The following is a 20,658-nucleotide window of genomic DNA, read 5'->3' as shown; positions in this document are numbered from 1 at the left end:
GCAATTATGTATTTCTAGAGACCGGCACCTTATCTAATTAGAAAAAATTGTATTTTACCTTATCTCAGTTCTTTTTCTCCTACCTTTTTCTCTCCCAGATGAAATATGGTCAGTCAAACTATTCATCTGGACTAGGGGGAGGGGAAAAAAAAAAACCAAACTTTTGGGGTTCAACTTAATCGCCGATGACCCAATCGTCAGGCCTATATCAAGGTACACGCGTCTGCGCTGATCGTGATCTAGTAAGACCGCACCCTTTGAGTATGTGCGAGTTGCTCCTGGTAACGGGAGTCGTTTATGTTGTCTCTCTCTCTCACACAGGTTGTTTTTATTTATATTGTGCAAATTATCATACTAGAGTTTGAACGCTAAGAAAGCGTTGAGGAATTAATTAATTATACGCTAATTGAAATTATTTAATTTCCGCCACCCGAATATATTGAATCGTGGCAAAGTTGTGAAGTCAATAGCGAGAAAGAAAGAAAAAAAAAAGATTTCCTTGTTCCGTGTGTGTGTGTGTGTGAAACGTTATTTGCAGTGATACTTACCTCCACTTCCTGTGTGACAAGATTTAGGTTGTGTATGACGTTTATATGCGTTCATGGATTTTCGGGGACATATTTGTACTGTTTTCTCATATCCGGCATTTATATTAGTCATTACACAACTGTGTCTGTAATTCTGTATTTGAATTTTTCTAGGGTGACTCAAAGAGGAAGTATGGGCTATTTTATCAATTGTCATGCTATCATCGGTAACAAAGCACATTGCTGATATTAACGTAGGTATGTACGAGCAGGTATGAGTTGTATTGATTACACTTACATGCATCATGTGATAAGTTTTTGTCACGCCGTGGTCCAGCTGCAACTCCCAACCAAATTTGGTGCAATTTCGAGCAGACAAGTCTTTACACATTTTTACATTTACATGCACCATCTCACAACATGGTCAAGGTGCAAGCCCCAACAAAATTTTATTTGGGGCTTGTAGATTAAAGTATATCCGCTGTGGTGGTCATAGTAATGGACTCGCATCGCAAGGATCCGGGTTGAAACCCCACCGTCGCTGCAGTGGTGGTCGGCAGAAGTTGGTCTTCTGCCGCTCCCAGCTTCGAGGTACGAATGCGAGCCGATATCCCCGTTAAAGAGTCTTGCCGCAGAGAGCAACAGGCCTACAAGGTTACAATTATTCATTCATTTCACTTCAATCACTATGAGTTGAGAAAAAACTCAGTTTAAAAAATTGATTGCACATGGCAGCACCATGCATAACAAGCGTTAAGCAGAAACAAACTTCACGGAAGGTTCACTATACATCAACACATATTCCAGCATGTACCAGTTCGTTAGAAGTTCTTCAGAGGAATACGGACGAGGTGCATGCCTGGTTTAGTAGTAGTAGTCAATTAAAGTAGACAAGCTGTTACACATTTGTATGTTTTCATGTATTAAATTGATAACTTTTATCACACAGCGCTCCAGCTGCAACTCCCAAACAAATTTGGTGTCCTGTAAGCTTATGATAGCCGATTTGGTTGGGCCTTGCAATTTCAAGCAGACAAGTTTTTATACATTTTTACATTTGCGTGCACCAATTTATAATTTTTATCACAACATGGCGAAACAGCAAATTTGCTTGGGGCTTGTAGTTTGAAGCAGTCAAGTACACTCATTTTTATATTTACTTGCACTGATTCATAACTTTTATCACACCATGGTCCAGCTGAAAGTTCCCTCTTTCTCCATGTCTGTCTCATGGGGGCCCAATTCTCCATGAGACAGGGCCTGGGCCATCAGTGGTCTTACAGCTGAAAGTCCAAGCCAGATTTGTTTTCATACTTTGTACATTTGCATGCATCAATTGATAAATTTTTGCAGCACCATGGATGGTCCAGCTGCAAGTCTTAGTTTACCTTGGTACAGATTCAGTATAATCCAGACTGCCAAAGCAGTATAATCAAGATTGCCAAGGGCTCCGTAAGTCGCCCTTGGCACATTGTCATGTTTACATGCATTGATTTACAATTTTTGTCACACTGCAGTTCAGTGCAAGTTCTAACAAAATTTGGTGTCATATGTCGTGTATATGAGCCGATTTAGTTGGGATTTTCAGTTTCAAGCAAACAAGCTTTTACTCATTTTTATGTTTACATGCATCAATTGGTAATTTTTGTCGCACAGTCCAGCTACAAGACAACTGAATTTGCTGTCGTATGTCATATTTGATAGTCAATTTATGCAGTTTCACGCAGACCAGTTTTTATTTATGTTTTTTGATTTGCATACATCGATTGATCATTTTTGTTATACCATAGTCCAGCTGCAAGTCTGAAGTTCTGATCATATGTCATAGACGACATTTTTTATGCCATGTGTCATTTTGATGTCCAGTTTGGCCAGGTTCAGTTTTAAGTTAACGAGTTTACAGGCTACACATCTTTATATTTACATGCATCATTTGCTCATTTTTGTTGTTCATCATGATCCAGCTGTTAGCCACGGTATGACAGGGCTTTACAAGTGGAAATAAAAATTACGCATCAGCCTGATTCCTTTTGTTCCAAGCATATATCTTTTTTAGAAGAATGGGGTCCGAAACAGGGTATTTCAATTTAAATCATTTGGGGGAGGGGACTTAAATTACGATTTAAATCTGGATTTGAATTACAGGATTTAAAAAAAAATTACATGATTTATAAATCGGATAGTTTTGATATTTCAAGTAATTTTGAATAATATGTTTATCAATTTTAATAATATGTTAATATATGTTTTATACGAGACCTAAAGGAGCATTCCGAAATCTGTGACACATGTCACAGAATAATCAATAGTACTGCAGAACAATCTGGAATAATTTTACAAAAAGTGTAGAAAACATACTATTATAGGAATTTTTACTGTATAGCATTTCTAGTCAGCTGAGGGCTTGTTGCAGAAAAATGCAAAACATTCTGCTTTGAGGAATACAAGTAAATAGCAGATACTAAGATACACATTTTAATTATTTACACATTATTTAATATTCAAACACATGTGATGGAATTGTTTGTTTTTTGGGGTGATGGGTCAGTTTGGTAGAATTAATTCAGTTTTTCTTGAGATTTTAGAGGAAAGAGGTTTCTATAATCTCGGCTTCAGGTCACCAGGACAATTAAAAACTTTTTGCTGTGTTCTAAAATTTTCTGTGTGATTGATAAATTGGAGTCAAAATGGAGTGCAAAATTTTCAATATGTCTGTCACGTGTGAAAGGGTGTTCACGTCCCGAAAAAATTGAAAACATTACTTTGGATGGTTTTCCTTTGAAATAAATATGTTTTGCTCCTAAGAAATTTGACTGGTGCCTCAATTTTTTTTTTGAATTTGTCAAACTTTGGTATAGAGAAAAATCCTGTCAAAAAAAAAGCCAGTTAAGAGAGATTCGAAAACTGTATATTCATTTCTGATTGATAGGAGAAAATTTGTTTCCTTGAAAATGTTCTACTAGAAGAAGTGTGACCATCAAATTTTTGTGTGCATCACAAGTTGGAAATAATTATTGGTATACTAAAGTTATATCAGTTTCTATAAAAACTTGTTCTGTCGAGACTAAAATGTTTTAAAAACATGTTTATTTGCTGATTTTTTCCCCCCTTAGGAGAAATGACAATGAAAAATATGCTTGACTGATCGTATATTCACATGATGTTACAGATAAGCTCTTGAAACATTGCTCACAGAAAAAAGCATTTCTCATCAGTGCATTTGGAAGCATTTTGTAGACTGGAAAAATTTCTTGTAGAAGCAAGGAATGTTTCAAGTTTCAACATTGTCTACATCAGAGATGCCATCACTGTGAAAAATGACTTGTGCCATCATTAAAGACTCTAAACTAAGAAAAATTCATTGAGACTTTGATAGTTTTGAATAATATTGTGCATTAGTGTTTGTTTTCTGCTAAAAAGAAAGAAGTGGTGCATTTTGTTACAAAAGTAGAGTAGAGGCCTTATAATCTGAGATAATAATACTCATCATAACTCAAATTACTGATAATTCCAACAAAGCATAACTTCATAAACACTGCCATGTGCTGAATCAAAAAGTGTACTTATATCTGAAACTAAGAAACAATTTTAAATGCCTTTGAAACCATTAATAAAATTTGGTTTTGTTCAGATTATGAGGACTCTGAATATATATATATATATTCTTTTTTTCCTCCTGATGCGCAATGACAATTTATTTGTTCATGATTATTATATGATATTTGGTCTTTCAGATTATTTTGATACATGTTTGTGAGATTGATGTATTAATGTTATTATGCATTTCATCATTTGAATGTTTTGACTATTATTTTGATATATATACTCATTAGTGTGTATAAAAAACATTCTTTTATCTACTTTTTTCTGTCTGAGTAATTTATATTGGCTATTATTTGATTTTGCTGATGTTGTCTCAAGAATAATTCTAATAGAAAATTTCTTTTTCTTTTATTTGCAGGTCAAAATATTTCCTCATCAAGATTGATTTCCAATGTGAAACATTAATATATTTTTTTTAATGATTTTCAGGACAACTATGTTTCATTTTGGACATTATTTAAAACTTCGTGAATGAATTGTAATTTTGCATAGTTCCAATCTTTTCTTGTTGTAAAATGTGCAGATTTTTATTTCTTGATATTCAAGCAATGGTTCCAAAACATTCTGTACTCAGAGGCACTGCTTCCTCTAAGCTGTACTTTTGCTTGGCAGGCATAGCAAAAACGTTTGGGTAATCATGCCCTGTGTGTGATCCTACACATGGGGCATGATTACCCCATGGGTAGGGAGGGAGATTTCCCAGAGATTGCCAAAGTTAAGCAATATATATTTGCAGACTGACCAAAAGTCATTGACTTTTTTTGGTGGTTTCCTGATGCTTGCTTTGTCCAAGGCTCTCCTTAAGTCAAATGCAGGTCCTGCCCCATGCACACTAAATCAACATACATAGCAGGGGTTTTCAAACTGTAGCGTGTTTTTGTGGGAAGACCAGAGAGCTTCTAATTTTTTAAAAAGTTATTATTGATAAGCTTTTTTAGCTCTATTGTGGAGAAATAAGATCTGTGATGTGCACATCACTATTTAGAAAGCTTGGGGATGGGTGTGAAAATTTTCGGAATCTGAATGGAGGAATGCTCCTTCACAAAAAAAAGAAGAAAAAAAGTTTGGAAACACCCAACATAATACCATCACTCAGTGGTGGGATTCAGACCAGTCCAGTAAAACAGTGCCGGCACAGTGGTAAGATGCTCATCTCCCACCGTGAAAAGTTACAGTCAAGGTTCGAATCCAGTCTAAGAACATGAGAAACAAGTTCTTTACAAGATTCATCGAAAGACTGGTTATTTGTGGAGATGAAGATTACAAGGAAGAAAATTCATCACTGCCCCCTGGGGATTATTAGCTATTAGTTGACCCGAGCTATTAGTTGATTGTTGACGCCGTCCATGTACGGTGCCTTTCAACATATATATATGCTCCAAGGTTGAAATATTCTATCTGCTTCTATAGCTTAGATGGTAGAGCACTCGTCCGGCAAGCGAGAGATCGGGGTTCGTGTCCCCGTGGGGGCAGTGATGAATTTTCTTCCTTGTAATCTTCATCTCCACAAATAACGAGTCTTTCAATGAATCTTGTATTGACAAGTGGAGAGGACATTTCTATATGCATAAACAAGTTCTTTACATACCAAACCTAGGACAACCACCGATATATGGCGCCTTCATTTCTCACCCATCTCCACTTGTTGGAAATTGCCGTACGGTGACATATGACTGGAGCTGGAGTGCTGTAAAGTAGTCCAGTAAAGCAGTATGTAATTTTAATTTTGAAAACCGGTTTGTGAAATAGCACCTGTGATCAGGGTTCCCAGGTGCTAAGAGGCAAGTCTGAGCAGTTGCCCAATGTGTTTGCAGATACAAACAATTTAACAGCTGGTTTGTTGCAAACTGGTTGAAAAACTATTAATATCCTGCCACTGCTATTAAGTACATAGTGGTGTAGCCTCATATTTTTATACCAAGCAACAGGTTCATACAGGTTGAAAAAAATAAATTATATAGGCAATGTTTCTCCTGTTTCTTGTAGGTGCTTTATCATGGAACTAATTTACAAGACTGTTTTGTAATCACTGCTTATAAGATATCAATGCATAGTTTGATGATATATTTTTCAGTTTATATTGTCATGAAGTTAGCTATTTATACAGCTATATTTTTATTTCTATATTATATATATTCAAGACTATAGATAAGCTTGTTTAGTTGTAGTCACAAAAATATTCTCATTTGGATATATTATATTGTTCTTGATGAGAGACAGAGGAAAAAGCTTGATATAAGAACTATGACCATAGCTGTACCTAACCAATGACTTTATCTTAGTTTTGCTCATAAATTTTCAACAGTACTAATAAAAAAGAGCAAAATATGAATATGCATTAAAACAAAGTGGGGCTACTGTATATGTCTTTATATAGAAAATGGGGGATCAATATACACCAGTATTTAGAAATACTTTCAACTTTTCTTTTAGAAAATGCAACGTATCTGTGGGAGTTTTTGCTCAAATTATTACAAGATGGGCGTTACTGGTCTTTCATACGATGGGTCAAGAAAGAAAAGGGAATTTTCAAGATTATGGACTCGAAAGCTGTTTCAAGGCTTTGGGGACTGCATAAAAATAATCCAGAAATGAAGTATGAGACAATGTCAAGGGCACTAAGGTAATAACAGTTATATTGGGTTTTTTTTTTCACATTGTTGCTTGATTCCTTTTCACATATGTACCTGTAGAACAGGGTTGGACAAAATTATTGCTTGACATGGCCGGGCATGTAAAAATTTTGACTGCTTGTATTTTATCAACTACATGCCCGATGCTAACGTATACAAAAAATTTAAGCACTTCTGTTTTTCAATTTTTTCGGTGATTATGATGCAAGTGTTCCCTCACACGTGTGAAATTCCACAGAAATGCTTTCTTTGGCAGCCATGATGCAAACGTGTAGTCAATGTATTTCAATATATTTAGTCCTAATATATAGTAGTCCGATGTGGTCATTTGCCCTCATATACTGCAACTGGACTCACAGGCTGGAATCTCTTTGGCGGGTCCTCAGGCCAGGAATTTTTATGGGCTTTTTTTCCAGCACCGTCATTTCAACTTTTCCCAGGGGGGGGGGGGCAAAGTACATGTACTCAATATATATATATATATATACCATTTTTAGTGTATTTTCGAAAGCCAGGGGACGGCAACGCCCCCCTCCCCTAAATGATGGGCCTGTTTTTTTCAAAATGTCTTGGTTAATTCCAACTGTTTAGTAACTTTAACTCTTTTGGTAAAAATAATAATGGATAACTTCTAAGTCAGTGTGATCAGATGTCCCAGTTTCAAGGGAGAGTCGTTTTTGACTAATAAATGCATTATCCTGGTTTTTTCTTCTCCGCCAATCAAAGATGCAATGAAATCAAATTATTTTTAACAATTTAACTGATTTATTTGGGGTTTTCAAACTACCCACATTTTTTGCGTTCTTGATAGCTTAAAGGCAGTGATGTGTGAATCTAAGACGCTTGCTTAAGATTACTTGTAACACTTGTGGGAGTCAGAAGGACAAATCATGTTACCTCGAACATTAATGAATGAAATCAAATTCTATTTGCTTTCCCGCACCGATAATTTTTATTGGAAGAGAAATCTACATAAATACAAAAATCCACAATATTAACTTGAATTCTAGGATTCTGCTGACACCTATTGAGTAAAAACAAAACTATCTGCTATAATTCTTAAAGTAAAATGCTAGTTAGTTTCTAAACCATTTGTGACAAAAATTTATAACACGTGGTGTGAAACTATAATTTTTTAATTTATACACTGTATACCTGTGTAAATTTTATATGCCAAAATATTGATTACTAATGTATTTATGGTTTCAGCAGAAATTGTTTTTACAGCAAACTTAAAAATATAATGATCGATATTATGGTGTATAGAATTAATAATGCTGTGCAGCATAAAAATAAAATCTTTACAGTTTCATACCACATGCTGTTCATTTTTATGCTGCACATTGGTTTAGAACCAATTACAATTTTATTTCAAAAATTATAACAGTTTACATAAATTATAGTTTACTTCTTATTCAATAGGTGGCAGCTGTACTCCCAGCTTAAACTTTTGTGCATCTGTAATAGCAAAGTATGAAGTTCAGAAGGTTATGAAATTTTTTCTCCCTGTGATATTTTTTTTCTTCAGTTCACAAATTATTTCTCTCATTCATGTTCGTCTGCAAGAATTTTCATTAATTTCACCAGTCTGCAAGTAGGATGATATTGGAGAACACACTGAACTATCCTTTATAAGGTTCAGGCTTTATTACCAATGGATAAGTTTATTCATTGCCTTACAATTCAACCCTATAATGCCCTTGGGAAAAATTTTCAAGATGTTCTGGTTGTTATCAGGATTTGTCCTGGTTTCGCAGTTACATGATCTGGCCATCCTATCTTAGGCACTTGCTTGACCAAGATGAACCCATACCGCAAATCTGCTATGATTCTTTATGTTATCAGCGAGTTGAATTGGCGGCAAATTTTCCACCAACTTCATGGAAAAATGTAATTTTCAGCTTGGCTAATTTTAGATTTGTCTTTCTTTTTGGATTTTCATAGTTCTTTCGAAATTTTGACTATTGAAAAAAATTATCATCCTATATATTTTATTTATTTTTTAACCCCTTTGTTAACAATTCCTAACAAAAAAAAAATTTTTTTTTTTGCCCTTTCATCTTGTATTTTACACCCCTACAGAGCAACAGAAAACATTTTCTTCAGCCAATATAACTTTTTTTTTTTTTGCCTATTCTTCTTGGATTTAGCATTCCAAGTGGCCGCAATGAGTTGCAAGGCCGAGCACCGCCCCTGTACTGTCACAAGGCGCAAGTGTACATTATAGGTCCCCTCATCCAGAATTTGTTCCAAAATAGTCAAATGAAAACAAAGGAAAAATTCAGCTTCTTACTTGTCTGGCCCCTGGAGAACAAGAAACAACTTTGAAAAAATTTTCTTAATAAAAAATAACCTCATTATACATCATCATTACAGGTAAGTGATGAGGACTCACAAAAATAAGTGCTGTTTCAAGGATTAAGTTATCTGGCATTATTAAGAATGGTAAAATAATTCGGGAACAAAAAAAAACCAGGAAAATATACTTTGAAAGCAGGACGTATGATCACACACATTTTGCATGGTACACAATGGTGTGTGGCTTTCTTCTGAAACAAACCAGGTTTATCTCGTGGTCCCCTTCACTGAAGCCCTGCTAGCCTCCTGCCAGGGTCACCATGGGGCAGCATATGAGGCTTTGCATCCTCAGGGCAGGTAAGCTCGAGCGACCCCTGAGAGAAGGAAAAAGAAACACAAATAAAAGAGTAAGACTATGAAAGATAAGGTGATAAGAATGTAGGTACAAAGTTATATTTCTTTTCACCCTCACCTTACCCGTTCTCTTTCACTTTTATAAGAAAAATACATCATATGTGAGGAAAACATTGCTGTCAGGGTATACAAAAAAACAAAAGGGAAAAAATAATTGTAAGGTTGCGACAAAAGCTTCGGGTTGATCAGTGGAGAGGAAAGAAAATAGAATAAACTTGTTTGAATTCATTCCACTGGCATTTGAATGCAATGTTGTGTCCTTTGATCATGAAGTGGTTAAGTAAGTTTATCAAATGATAATATTTTTTGGGCATGTAAAATATTGATTCGGGCATCTATTATTTTTAGTTACATGTCCCACCAGGCATGTAAATTTCTGGAGATTTGTCCAGCCCTGCTGTAGAAAACTATTTAGATGAGATTTTGTTTAAAACTAAAAATTATTTCTACCATATTTCCCTTCTTACAGTCTGCAGATACATACTTCGCTACTTTGAGAAAAAATATATAATATCGTCTGCAGTATCATATCATCTGCATGCGTTATTCATTAATATTGAAGTCATGAGATGTAGAATGAGTTGTTTCTCATATTTTTGTTGAAAATATATCTATTTTTCTATTAACTCTTTTTACAGCCAGTTCCCCCCCCCCCCTAAATAAGGCTTGTCCAAGATTTGACTATTCTTTTTTCTCTTCACCCTTTTATGTAACTTGTTTTTCAGGTTTTTGCCTCTGACGAGATCTTTCATTTTCTTCCTCACCCTTTACAAATCTGCAACATACCCATTCTCCCCTATCTGGGCCGTCTTCAGCAGTCTTGAACTTCACACAGTTAACATCTACACACCATCTATTGCCTAAATCTTTTCAAAAAAACATATTATTTACAAATTTTGAAAATATTTCTATTTCACATTCTCAAAAAAAATCTGAAATTTTCCTTTTGTGACCAATTTTTTGAATTGTATCGCAGGTATTACTATCAACGAGGAATAATTGCTAAAGTAGATGGACATCGACTAATGTACCAGTTCCTTTCCATCCCAAACCAGAGCCCCAAGGCTATAAAAGCGCTGTGTCTTGAATTCAAAAAAGAGCGGGAAAAAGAAAAAGAAGGACCCTAGTATATATATTTTTTAATTGTAAATATTGTTAAATAATTTATTTGCTCACTGTACATGTAACTATTTTTCCGTGTGCAAGGTGTAATGATATTTATTATTGTGTGGTGATTGGTTGGTTGTTTTCATGACCAAAAAAATGTTTTGAAACTTCTTTAGAGTATAACTTTCATATCATTCAATACATGGGGCGTTGTAATATTTCTAACATTTTTTATCCTTGTGATTATACAGAGCGGAGAGTTAGTGTTATATTGATGGGTGTTGTGTGTTTTCTTCTAATCTATATCAATTAGAAGTTTGTTCGAATGATGTCCAAATGTTTGCTGGGACCACAATTTTGTTCATGAAATTTAAATTATTTTTGACATAAGAGTTTGTTAGAATTCCAAATTGATATCTATTGACTGTCCAATTTAGAAAAAATACATTAATGGGTGGAAGATTGTTGTCTTTCACAGTGAAATAATTATAGTGAATACGGTGAAATCTTAGATAATTCATTACAATTATGATATCATGTACAGGGTCTTTCAGAACTTGTGGTGCATACGTTGGGTGGGGAATGATAAACACAGCTAGACAAGCACAAATTACCATACAGCGCATGGCCAAAACTCAAGTGGTTAAGCACTAGAGGGCAGTACGTGCTGCGACATGAAAAGATGAAAAACAAAAAAAAGCAAGATAGAATGCAAGGAGACAGATGAATTTAAGGGAAAAACAACTTCCAATTTCACAGAGGTATCACAGCAACTGCTCAAAACTGCGGCCATCAACAGGTGCGCAGTCTTCACACTATTGATGTAGTGCTGGGAAGCAACCCTCCAGGAGTTAGCTACTTGAGTTGTAGGCATGGGTTGTATGGTGATTTGTGCTTGTCTAGTTGTGTTCTATCACCCCCTAACGTATGCAGCATAAGTTCTGAAACAACCTGTGTATATATATAGTCAAACTTGGTTATAAATGACCTCTGTTATCATGACCCCTTGGTTATACTGCCAAAAGATGGCTGCCAATTTCCATATGATGTTGATGCACCATCATGTTGATTAACATCAGTGAAAGCTCAATAGCCCAAGATACAACTACACATTTTCATTGCTTTTCCGAGAAGTTCTCATAATTTGGGCTCAATGTATTGATGAAATGTTTCTCACTTTTCTGTTGATAATTGTGACAATAAAAACAGGATTCTATGCATCTATCACTGTTCAGTTTTTCACCCACTGTAAATGAAAAAATCAAGCACAGTCCCAGCTCTAATGGGATATAATCCTGTTTCCTCATGAAGTTGGACCATGCTGGAGAAAGCCTGTCAGAGAATTCTCTCTAGGCTTCAGGGTCTTCTGGTTTTCACCTCTACCACAGGACCTCCAAAACTTTCATTGTATGTATAAGGTTTGACAGGGTTGCTAGAAATTATGTATCCCTGTTGATATGGTTTTTTTTCTCTCTCTCTGTATAGTATCCATAGAAAATCACAGCCCCCCCCCTCCAGGAATAAGGATTTATGACTGTGTTCAATCCATACATTGGTTATCTGTTTAAGCTTTGTCTTTTGTTTGAACTGACTTCTGTAATTCACTTTGAAGAACTTTTCACAGATTGTATCGGGTTCACAAAATACTTGCCATTCCTATAATTTATTCTGATTTTAAAGGCACATTCCCTCTTTTGCATCTCTGCATACTAAGATCTCACCTGGGAGTTGTGCTGGCTTTGTCATATCTGCATTATTTGTATTGGGGGAGGAGGGAAAAATAATCATTTCCTGATAGCATCTGAGATTACAAATTTCAAACCAGTATTCTGAAACTTTAATTTCAGTTTTAATGATGCCTTTCTTATAACAACATAACTTACCACCTCAACCCATTGGCCCAGGTGTAGCCTGGAGGGCCTCAAGTGCAGAGGAGGGCTTCATAAAAATGAGATCTGATTAAACATTTTGAGATTCTGCATCTTACTGATAGGCATTTCTAGCCGAGTTCAGGAGAGACCTCAGGAAAACCACTTTGCCCTAGGGCCCCCATATTTTTAAGACAGCCTTGCATGAGTTATGAGTTACTACCCCAGCATGAGCCCTGCATGATTATAAAATAGTTTGACTGTATTTAGGTGAAAACAAATCATACTTTATACATGATGAGAATTCGATAACATGGTTTTGATGATTTAGGCACAGAAACAAAGAATTTTATAAACACTTAACATATTTTTCTAAATCTCATCTGATACAATCATATTTTTCTGTGAGTCAAATTATTATATTTAGTGTCATATAAGAACAATTTTTTTAGGTTAAAAACATTTGACACTTCTTACATTGATTGCCCTCAAGCAGCGATTCAAATTTTATGGAAAGTTATATTCTCTTTGTTTAAATGTGCATTGAATTTTTACAAACCATAGCACACTCAGGGATTTCAAGATGCTTAAATACTTTGTTATAATATGACATTAAAATACTTGATGTTTTTTTTAAACATTGTAAAAATATTTAAGATACTTACAACATGGGTGATTGATTTTTTGTCAGTAATGGGCCCTGTAATTAATGCTGGTCCACTTCTTTTTTTAAGTGATATTATACAAATACTCTTTGCACAGAGTGCACGAAGAGAAGTGTTACAATTAATTACTCTGCTGCAACTAAGACAACATATGAGAGATTGAAAATGTAATGTTTGCTAATCACATAACTTTTTATACATTTTTGCAGCTATGTAATTGTATCGTGTATAACTAATCTTTCTGAACTTTTGGCAAATATTTACCAAAAAGGAAAAAGAACCTAAAAATTGTCAAATTTTAAATTTTGTTGAAATTGTTTATGGTCACTTGTAGTTTCTGAACTTGCCTCAGAAAAGTCTTCTACGTACAATGAAAAAACACAAAAAATGTTTGAACCATTTGTTTTGTGGGACATCAGTAGTTGAACAGTTATTTTATATGTTGAATCTGTATATGCATTATATCACTCAATTTTGAAATAAAATAAAGTTTTTATACTTAAATATAATTTTTTAAAATATATATTTTTTCCATTTTTTTGTTAAAAGAATTAAAATTATGATAAAAATTCATCACATATTTATGCACAGTAAACAAATACAGAATCTCAGTGTTTTTATAAATTGTGATACAAGAGTTACATTTGGAAGGTCCCAAGAGCTAATTTTACTATACCAGTCTTAATACTATGACATGTATTGTAGCATTTATTCTCTCGTTATTCGATATAAATTTCTTTTAAAGTTATCAAATTATATGAAGAGGTGATTTTTCTATATGACATAATATTTACTGTGAATCTTTGTCTGAAGTTTTGCTAATGAGGCATGTTTCTCATACATGTTGTTAAATTAAATGCAGTGGTACTTTGAACTGAAAGACTAGTTTGTGATGAGAGAAAGAGAAAATTACTAGTTTGTTTGTTGTCTATGGCACAGTGCAGGTGTTGCAATATTGTACAATGAGCCTAACAAGTGACTATAGGGTTACCATGTTGTGCTTCTGAATTTGAAAGACTACTACTAAACTGTGCTACACACCAGTTTGAAAGATAGATTGTAGTATTTCTCAAACTTTCCAACTTTGAAGCACAAATGTGAGCCAATACCTCATTTAGAATTCCTGATGAGGGAACTGAAATTGTACCTTTTTTTAATAAGAATCGCTTTTTTCGTTGGAAATAGCAATGAAAATCTTATCAAGTACAGTAGGGCTAGACAAATCCTAGGTACCAGGTTGTCATGGCGATTAAAAAATTATTATTGGTGCCTAAAATTTTCTTTGTGTAGTTACTAAAGTGCAGGCTGAGGCTGAAAGCACCATTCTGCCAACACATGAAAGAGGATCATTATGCCCTGAAAAAGTCAAAAGAAGCATTATTTTGGACCTTTTGGGTAAAAACTTTTTTAGCGCCAAAAAAATTATTCTGCCACCTAGATTTCTTTTGCTCTTTGTCCAGCCCGGAATTATGATCATCTTTACATTTGGTACACAACACATACGTAGCACTTTCCTGCATCCACCAATTCATTGAAATAAATTGGGTTATATTAGTTATTAAAATACTGTATTTTAAATCTAAATTTCCCATGTATGATTTTAAATATCCTGCTATCCATATATACAAAAATTGGCATTGTACAATTTAGCTTACTGTGATATCTCTGTACTTGACTGTAATTGGTTCCAGAACACATGATGTGTGCTAAAATGTTATGAGTGCCAAACAGTGTTTCCATATGAGGAATAATTTAATTGCAGAAATTTTCAATTAAATGTCAACATATATACATTGTTACATGGCAAATTGTAAAGCAGTGAACTTTACAAAAATGGTCATTGTTCAATCATCGAAGTTTACATTTCCACTTGTTGAAACTTGTGTTACAATTTTTTGAAGTTGGAAATGATATCGTAAATACAATCTGATCACACTTTGCTTCTTATTGTTTGAGGCACCCTAATTTTTGTACATTGGATTAGTTTATTATGACCTATTCCCTTGTATATTCAATGCTTGTTAGTTGAATTACCTGCCTACAAGTTGGGGCATTTTTAGAAAATGTTTTTGCACATTCAACTTGGATTACATGCAAGGAGATATGCTCTTATGTCAAGGTACCACTGTATAGATTGAAAATTTGTGATATTATGAAAAGTGTGGATGTGTCTTTTGCATATGTATTTATAATGTATGTTTGTGTTCAAATTAAACCGTTTTTATTTCATAAATGTAATAAATATGTAGTCTCAAGCAAAAAGTTTATCTTACCCATTTACTGACACTTTTTTTACTTATTATGCATATTGTTTGAATTCGTTATATGTAGGAAGAATGCTTAAACTGTCTTTAGGATAAACATCAACTCAGGTTATGATTAGTACGTTTGAGTGTTTTTAATGTCAATGTATTGTTGACAGAAAATGTTGTATGAATACAATCATTCAGATCTCAAGTGTAGTTTACACAAAGACTGGAGGAGTTGGAGAGAAATTTGGGTGTCTTCCGAACTCCTTCATATGTTCTGTATTGGTGTGCATTCTTTTCTAATATTTTATTTTAGTTTTACCAGCTACAACTGGAAATTCCTAATTCTTTTTAGAGGGACATGTCCTTAGAAATTTTTCTTTCTGTCTCTCAAAGAATTTGATTTTTCCTAAAAGTTTAGAAATTTACTTCAAATACTTCTTATAGTTGTTTCTACATTATTTCTTAAAAATTTTTATGTTCATCTAACTGTTTCATCTTTTAGACAAGACCTCAGTATCAGGTATGAATGGTGTATATATATATTTTTATTTTCTCAACTTCATTCTACACACCCCCCCCCCCCTCCTAAATCAGTGGTTCCCATTACATGGCTTCTGAGAGCATTGCCAACTTGTGGGGATCCGACTTATTGTTCAAAAGCAAGTATTGGCCCAGAGAGCCGAATGACCTAGCCTTTGTCAGAGCCATTGCAGCTAGCTGTCAATACTGGTATGTGTCTAGGGCTTTGAAGTATTTTTTATGTAGTCCTGTTTTGAAGAGCTGTGGATAAATGATGACTTAGGCAAGGGGCAGTAAGGCTAATGGTTTTGCTACAGGTAGCAAAAGTTCGATAACTACTGCGCTAAACCGGAAATGCTCCTTCAGTACATGAAGCAATTTTACCCTGTATGGTGCACCTTCATAAATACATATTCAAAAAACAAAATTTTTTGTAAAAATTGATGTAAATTTTTATAAATTTTATTTGGAAAAATGGATGAAAATTGGTGTTGCTAGCATATTTTTAATTGAAACAATATATCAACCCACATCAACTTGATTAGAGTGGACGTTTAATTAGCTAAAATGTTAATTAAGGGCAAAATATACAGTTTCCTTTTCTCTATAAACATAAAATCTTATTCAGCAAAAGTTGAATATTTGTTTTCTTGAACTTCCGATTCGCTTGAATTGGTACGATTTTATAAATCTCTGAACACGTGTGTAGAGAGAATCTTAGCTCTCAAAAATATGACACCAATATGAAAATCAACTCTTTCTAGCAAAAAAAAATATTGTACTTATACAGCCATATTTTGTTCTGAAATGACACTAAATGATATACTTTTTTGAAATACCAAATTAATTGAGGAAAGAAATTTGTATGATTGATTGGCTTTGGCCATGTGTCTACTATGCATATTCAAATACACACCGGACCATAGAGGGTTAAAATAATTGCAATTAAATTTTTTTTTTTTTGGCTCTCGAATGAGTAATTCATCTTTTATACGACCTTCAAAGAATTAATGAAACATATATTGATCCATAAAAGTTGACCTGGGCAAATTATGGCCAGCAAGCCAAACATTTGGGCACTATGCCATAAATGGTCTTTCTCATAACAATACTCATGTATTGTTATTTATTACACTCAAGTTATACTTACGAAGCAACTACCATCCTCTTCTACCTTTTATATAATATATACCAACTGGATGTTATATTCTTGTAAATAATGTATGATTTATATTTTAAGAGGTTATTTATACTTGATTCTCTGGGCCTGTATACTAGAGCATGTCTGTGCATGTGTATATATATATATGTATACATATATTTTTATACTTATTTTCCTCGTGTTTAGGTTGTAATTTTCATGTTGTACACCTCAATATATATATATATTCTAATCATATGGTGCTAGATATATATAAATATATGTTTAAATATTGTTAAGATGTTTTTGATGAGAGGTGTTGGAATTAACATATGTGAAAAAAAAATGTGAAACTTATAATCATGTTTTTTATTGACATTTACAAGTCTTTCATGTTTTTATCGCCTCACAAATGGGGAAGCTAAGTTATTTATTGGTGATTTACAACTCTTTTTTTTCACACAGTTATGTGTGTTATAAATGAATAAAAATGAATAACTGTTATTTCAGAGTGTGTTTCTCTTTTATGTATAAATTTATATAAAGGGTTATACGGCAGTGAGTTCGAAACTTTTTCCTTTCACTGATCCCTTGCGCCAATTAAGTGAAGGCAACGGACACCTTTCCTGAGGAAACTGCTTTAGATGATCACTTACACAAGTAGAAGATTAAGGAACCCCTTCCTGTCATGGCATTTAGGACATTGTGTCCATTTTGGCACATATTGTCTGTAAGGGCAGAAATTTCATTATTGATGCTTTGTTGATCATTTGATTCACAGCGCTTTCCGATGAGTTTTTTGACCCTTTGTTTCAGTTGTCATAGCTTTACTGAAGCATACATGCACCTTGTGAACTTCCCTCTGAGAAATTTCTAATAAAACAGTGCAGGCAGGAAAAGTTTTTCGGTGGCCAATAAGTGGTCCCATCTATCCTCCTTTTTTCAAATGAAAGTGATAGATGCCTGAATTTGAAACTGCAAGGTTCATGTAGTAGGTAGTGACTTAAGTTGACCAGTTTTTAGTTTGGTGTTGTTACATCTAGTGCTCTTGATGGCTAATGAATATAAATCAATTCAAAATATGAGTTGTTCAGCTACAATTTAGAGTACAGGTTGCAAATTCAATCACCAAACTGTGCCCCTTTCCCCAGAAGTGGATGAGGCTGACATGGTTTCAGCCAAGAGGTCCGGGATGATTTTCATAGTTTTTGCTTTTTTTTCCACACACTATAAATTCACTATGGGGGGGGGGGGGGCACTAAACATCCCAGCCTAGGAACAGGATGTGGAGGGGGGAGGGGGAAATGTGCAAAACTACTAATTAACTAGATGTACCAATACCATGAAAGTCTAATGGAGAGTTTGTATAAAAAGTGTTTTTTACTACTGCTTTAATAAGTTGTTCCAGGCTTGTTGTTTACTTGACATGAAGTTTGTTTCTTAGGAATGCCTGTCATTTTTTCAAAAGTGTTGCCATCTGTCTTCCGAATTCAGAAGTAAACAGTTTGGCCAGTTATTTTGTCTAATTTTTGAATGTTGTAGGCCTGATTGCCCACTGTGGAGACTTGGTTTTTCGAATGAGATCGGCTCGCATTCGCTCCTTAAAGTTGGAAAACCAACTTCAGTCGACCCCCACTATGCCCTCAGTAAAGTCCGAACTTCGCGATGCAAGTCCATCACGACCGCATAGTGGCTTTTGACTTGAGTGAATTATTCAAAGCTTTCACCTACGCAACGAGTATTCGATTTCAGGTGGAATTTATACAGTCGCAAACAGTGGCAGATTAATGGCTTTGCCTCCTGCTTTGTACTCAAATTCTGTCACCCTTCTCCCGGGGCTGTGAGCGGTTCTATCTATCTATCACCCTTCTCCCAATTTAATTTTCGTTACCACACTAATGACTAACATTTGCCTCCCTAGCTATAGTCCGCTTTATCATCGAAGGACATGGGTGGGGATACGGACGGGAGCATTTCCCCCCAAATATATCTACATATATGTCTTTCTTTCTGCACGGGCGTCGGAAGGGCTTAAGACGTGTGGGTTCTCGTTAGTTTTATGTAGTAGATTTTCATTTTTCTGAATGAAATCTGGTGGTGCTCGGACTCATAGTACAAGTAACTGAGTGCTCGCTCTGACGCCACTGTATTTATGTATTGACTTCACCTCGATGTCTGTACTGACATCGTGAAACTCCTCCCTGGACCAAGCAACGCATGCCCCGTAGACCACATTTGGCCCCCGGAGTTTTTTATCGTGGCCCGCCGATAATTTTCAGAAAATGTTTCAAAACATTGAAAAACGATCAATACTAGAATTAGTGAGTGAAATAATTTCAGAATTAATGAAAGAAGGAATTATAGAACAAATGAAAGGAATAATTCGGGAACCCCAATTAATGATTCAGAATTGATGAAAAAATAATTTCAGAATTTTAATGGAAGTTCAAAATTGCTGAAAGAAATAATTTTGGACACAATTTCAGAATTACTTATAAATAAATGAGAGAAATAATTTAGTTTTCCGATAAAAATTACATATAAAAATTTCCACAATAAAACAATAATTGCATAATGATTGAAAGGAATGATTTCAAGATACAGGGTCTTTATAATTAAAGTTCCACTTTGTGAAATGGCCATAAAAGGAAAACTGGACAAAATGTTATCAAACTAGGAAATAGTTTACAGGAGGTCATGAGATTCAATTTTCCGCAAACAAAAAAAAAAATCAAAAACTCACCACCAGCGGAGAATGGCGCTGTATGCAATATTGTTAAACGAAATAAGACGAAGACATCGGCAGACAGGTTTTTAATCGTTTCTAAAACGAAACTGTTTGTGGGGTTTTGGCAGATTTGAAAAATGCGATACACATGTTCGTAATATTCTTCCTTAGGGCCGCAACTAGATGCTTGATCACCCGGGGCAAATGCTCATTTTGGCAGTGGCGTCGGAGCAGGGGGTGCTGTGGGTGCTCGAGCACCCACGGAAGTTTGTAGAACGGGTCCGAGCACCCACAGAATTGATTCAAAAATCGAAATTTCCTACACGAATCTCAAGACGGGCATCCACAGGTTCGAAACACTTCCGACGCCCCTGCATTTTGGCGACCCCTTGTAATGTTGAAGGTAAGGTTTCGAGAATGAAATTTGCGCCCTCTCTGGTTCAGCGCCCAGGACATGAGAATCGCCTGCTCCCCACAGTTACGACACTGTTCCTCCTGATATGCTAAGTAAGAGCTACTGTTAAGAACGCAGTAATGCGATTTAACCTGCTTTCGGAAAATGGTGAACGCCACATGAGTTCTAGCACATTTTAGAAACGATTAAAAACATTTCAAGCCGATGTCTTAATTCGTTTAACAACATAGCATACAGTGCTATTCCCCGATGGTGGTGAGGTTTTTTTTCTCTTTTTTGCGGAAAATTGAATTCCATGACCTCCTCCCAAGGCGGAGTAGGAGAAGACAGCTATAGTGACCTAGACAGCTCCAGTTTTGCACCACAAATGAACTGCAAAAAAATCATGGCTATTTATTTTACACATATATTTTTTGGTATTCGATTAAACTGACCAGAGTCGCCCTCTGGGTGGGCGACAGATGCGGCCACACAGGGCTCGGCGCTTG

General features: G+C 35.0%; 1 protein-coding gene across 1 annotated transcript; it reads left to right on the top strand.

The window, feature by feature from the left end:
• Nucleotides 1–264: 264 nt before the first annotated feature.
• Nucleotides 265–17,499, top strand: LOC149070145 (ecdysone-induced protein 74EF-like). The gene is made up of 4 exons (XM_089249351.1): nt 265–575; nt 702–785; nt 3,641–6,753; nt 10,452–17,499. The coding sequence occupies exons 3-4, from the start codon at nt 6,494–6,496 to the stop codon at nt 10,600–10,602; spliced, it is 411 nt and encodes a 136-aa protein (XP_089105477.1). The 5' UTR covers nt 265–575; nt 702–785; nt 3,641–6,493; the 3' UTR covers nt 10,603–17,499.
• The last annotated feature ends 3,159 nt before the right edge of the window (nt 17,500–20,658 follow it).

Source organism: Pholcus phalangioides, unplaced genomic scaffold (genome assembly GCF_987345545.1).
Source record: "Pholcus phalangioides strain wild (caught in Gottingen) unplaced genomic scaffold, Ppha-v1.0 ptg000022l_1, whole genome shotgun sequence".
Classification (NCBI taxonomy): Eukaryota; Metazoa; Arthropoda; class Arachnida; order Araneae; family Pholcidae; genus Pholcus; species Pholcus phalangioides.
The sequence above is the reverse complement of the archived record's forward strand: the minus strand, read 5'-3'. Positions and strand labels throughout refer to the sequence as shown.

Bases quoted from the DNA above. Each gene is read 5' to 3' on its own strand.
- LOC149070145 (XM_089249351.1), top strand. From the start codon at position 6,494: ATGTCTTTATATAGAAAATGGGGGATCAATATACACCAGTATTTAGAA. The intron at 6,754-10,451 runs GTAATAACAGTT...ATTGTATCGCAG, and splicing joins ACAATGTCAAGGGCACTAAG to GTATTACTATCAACGAGGAA.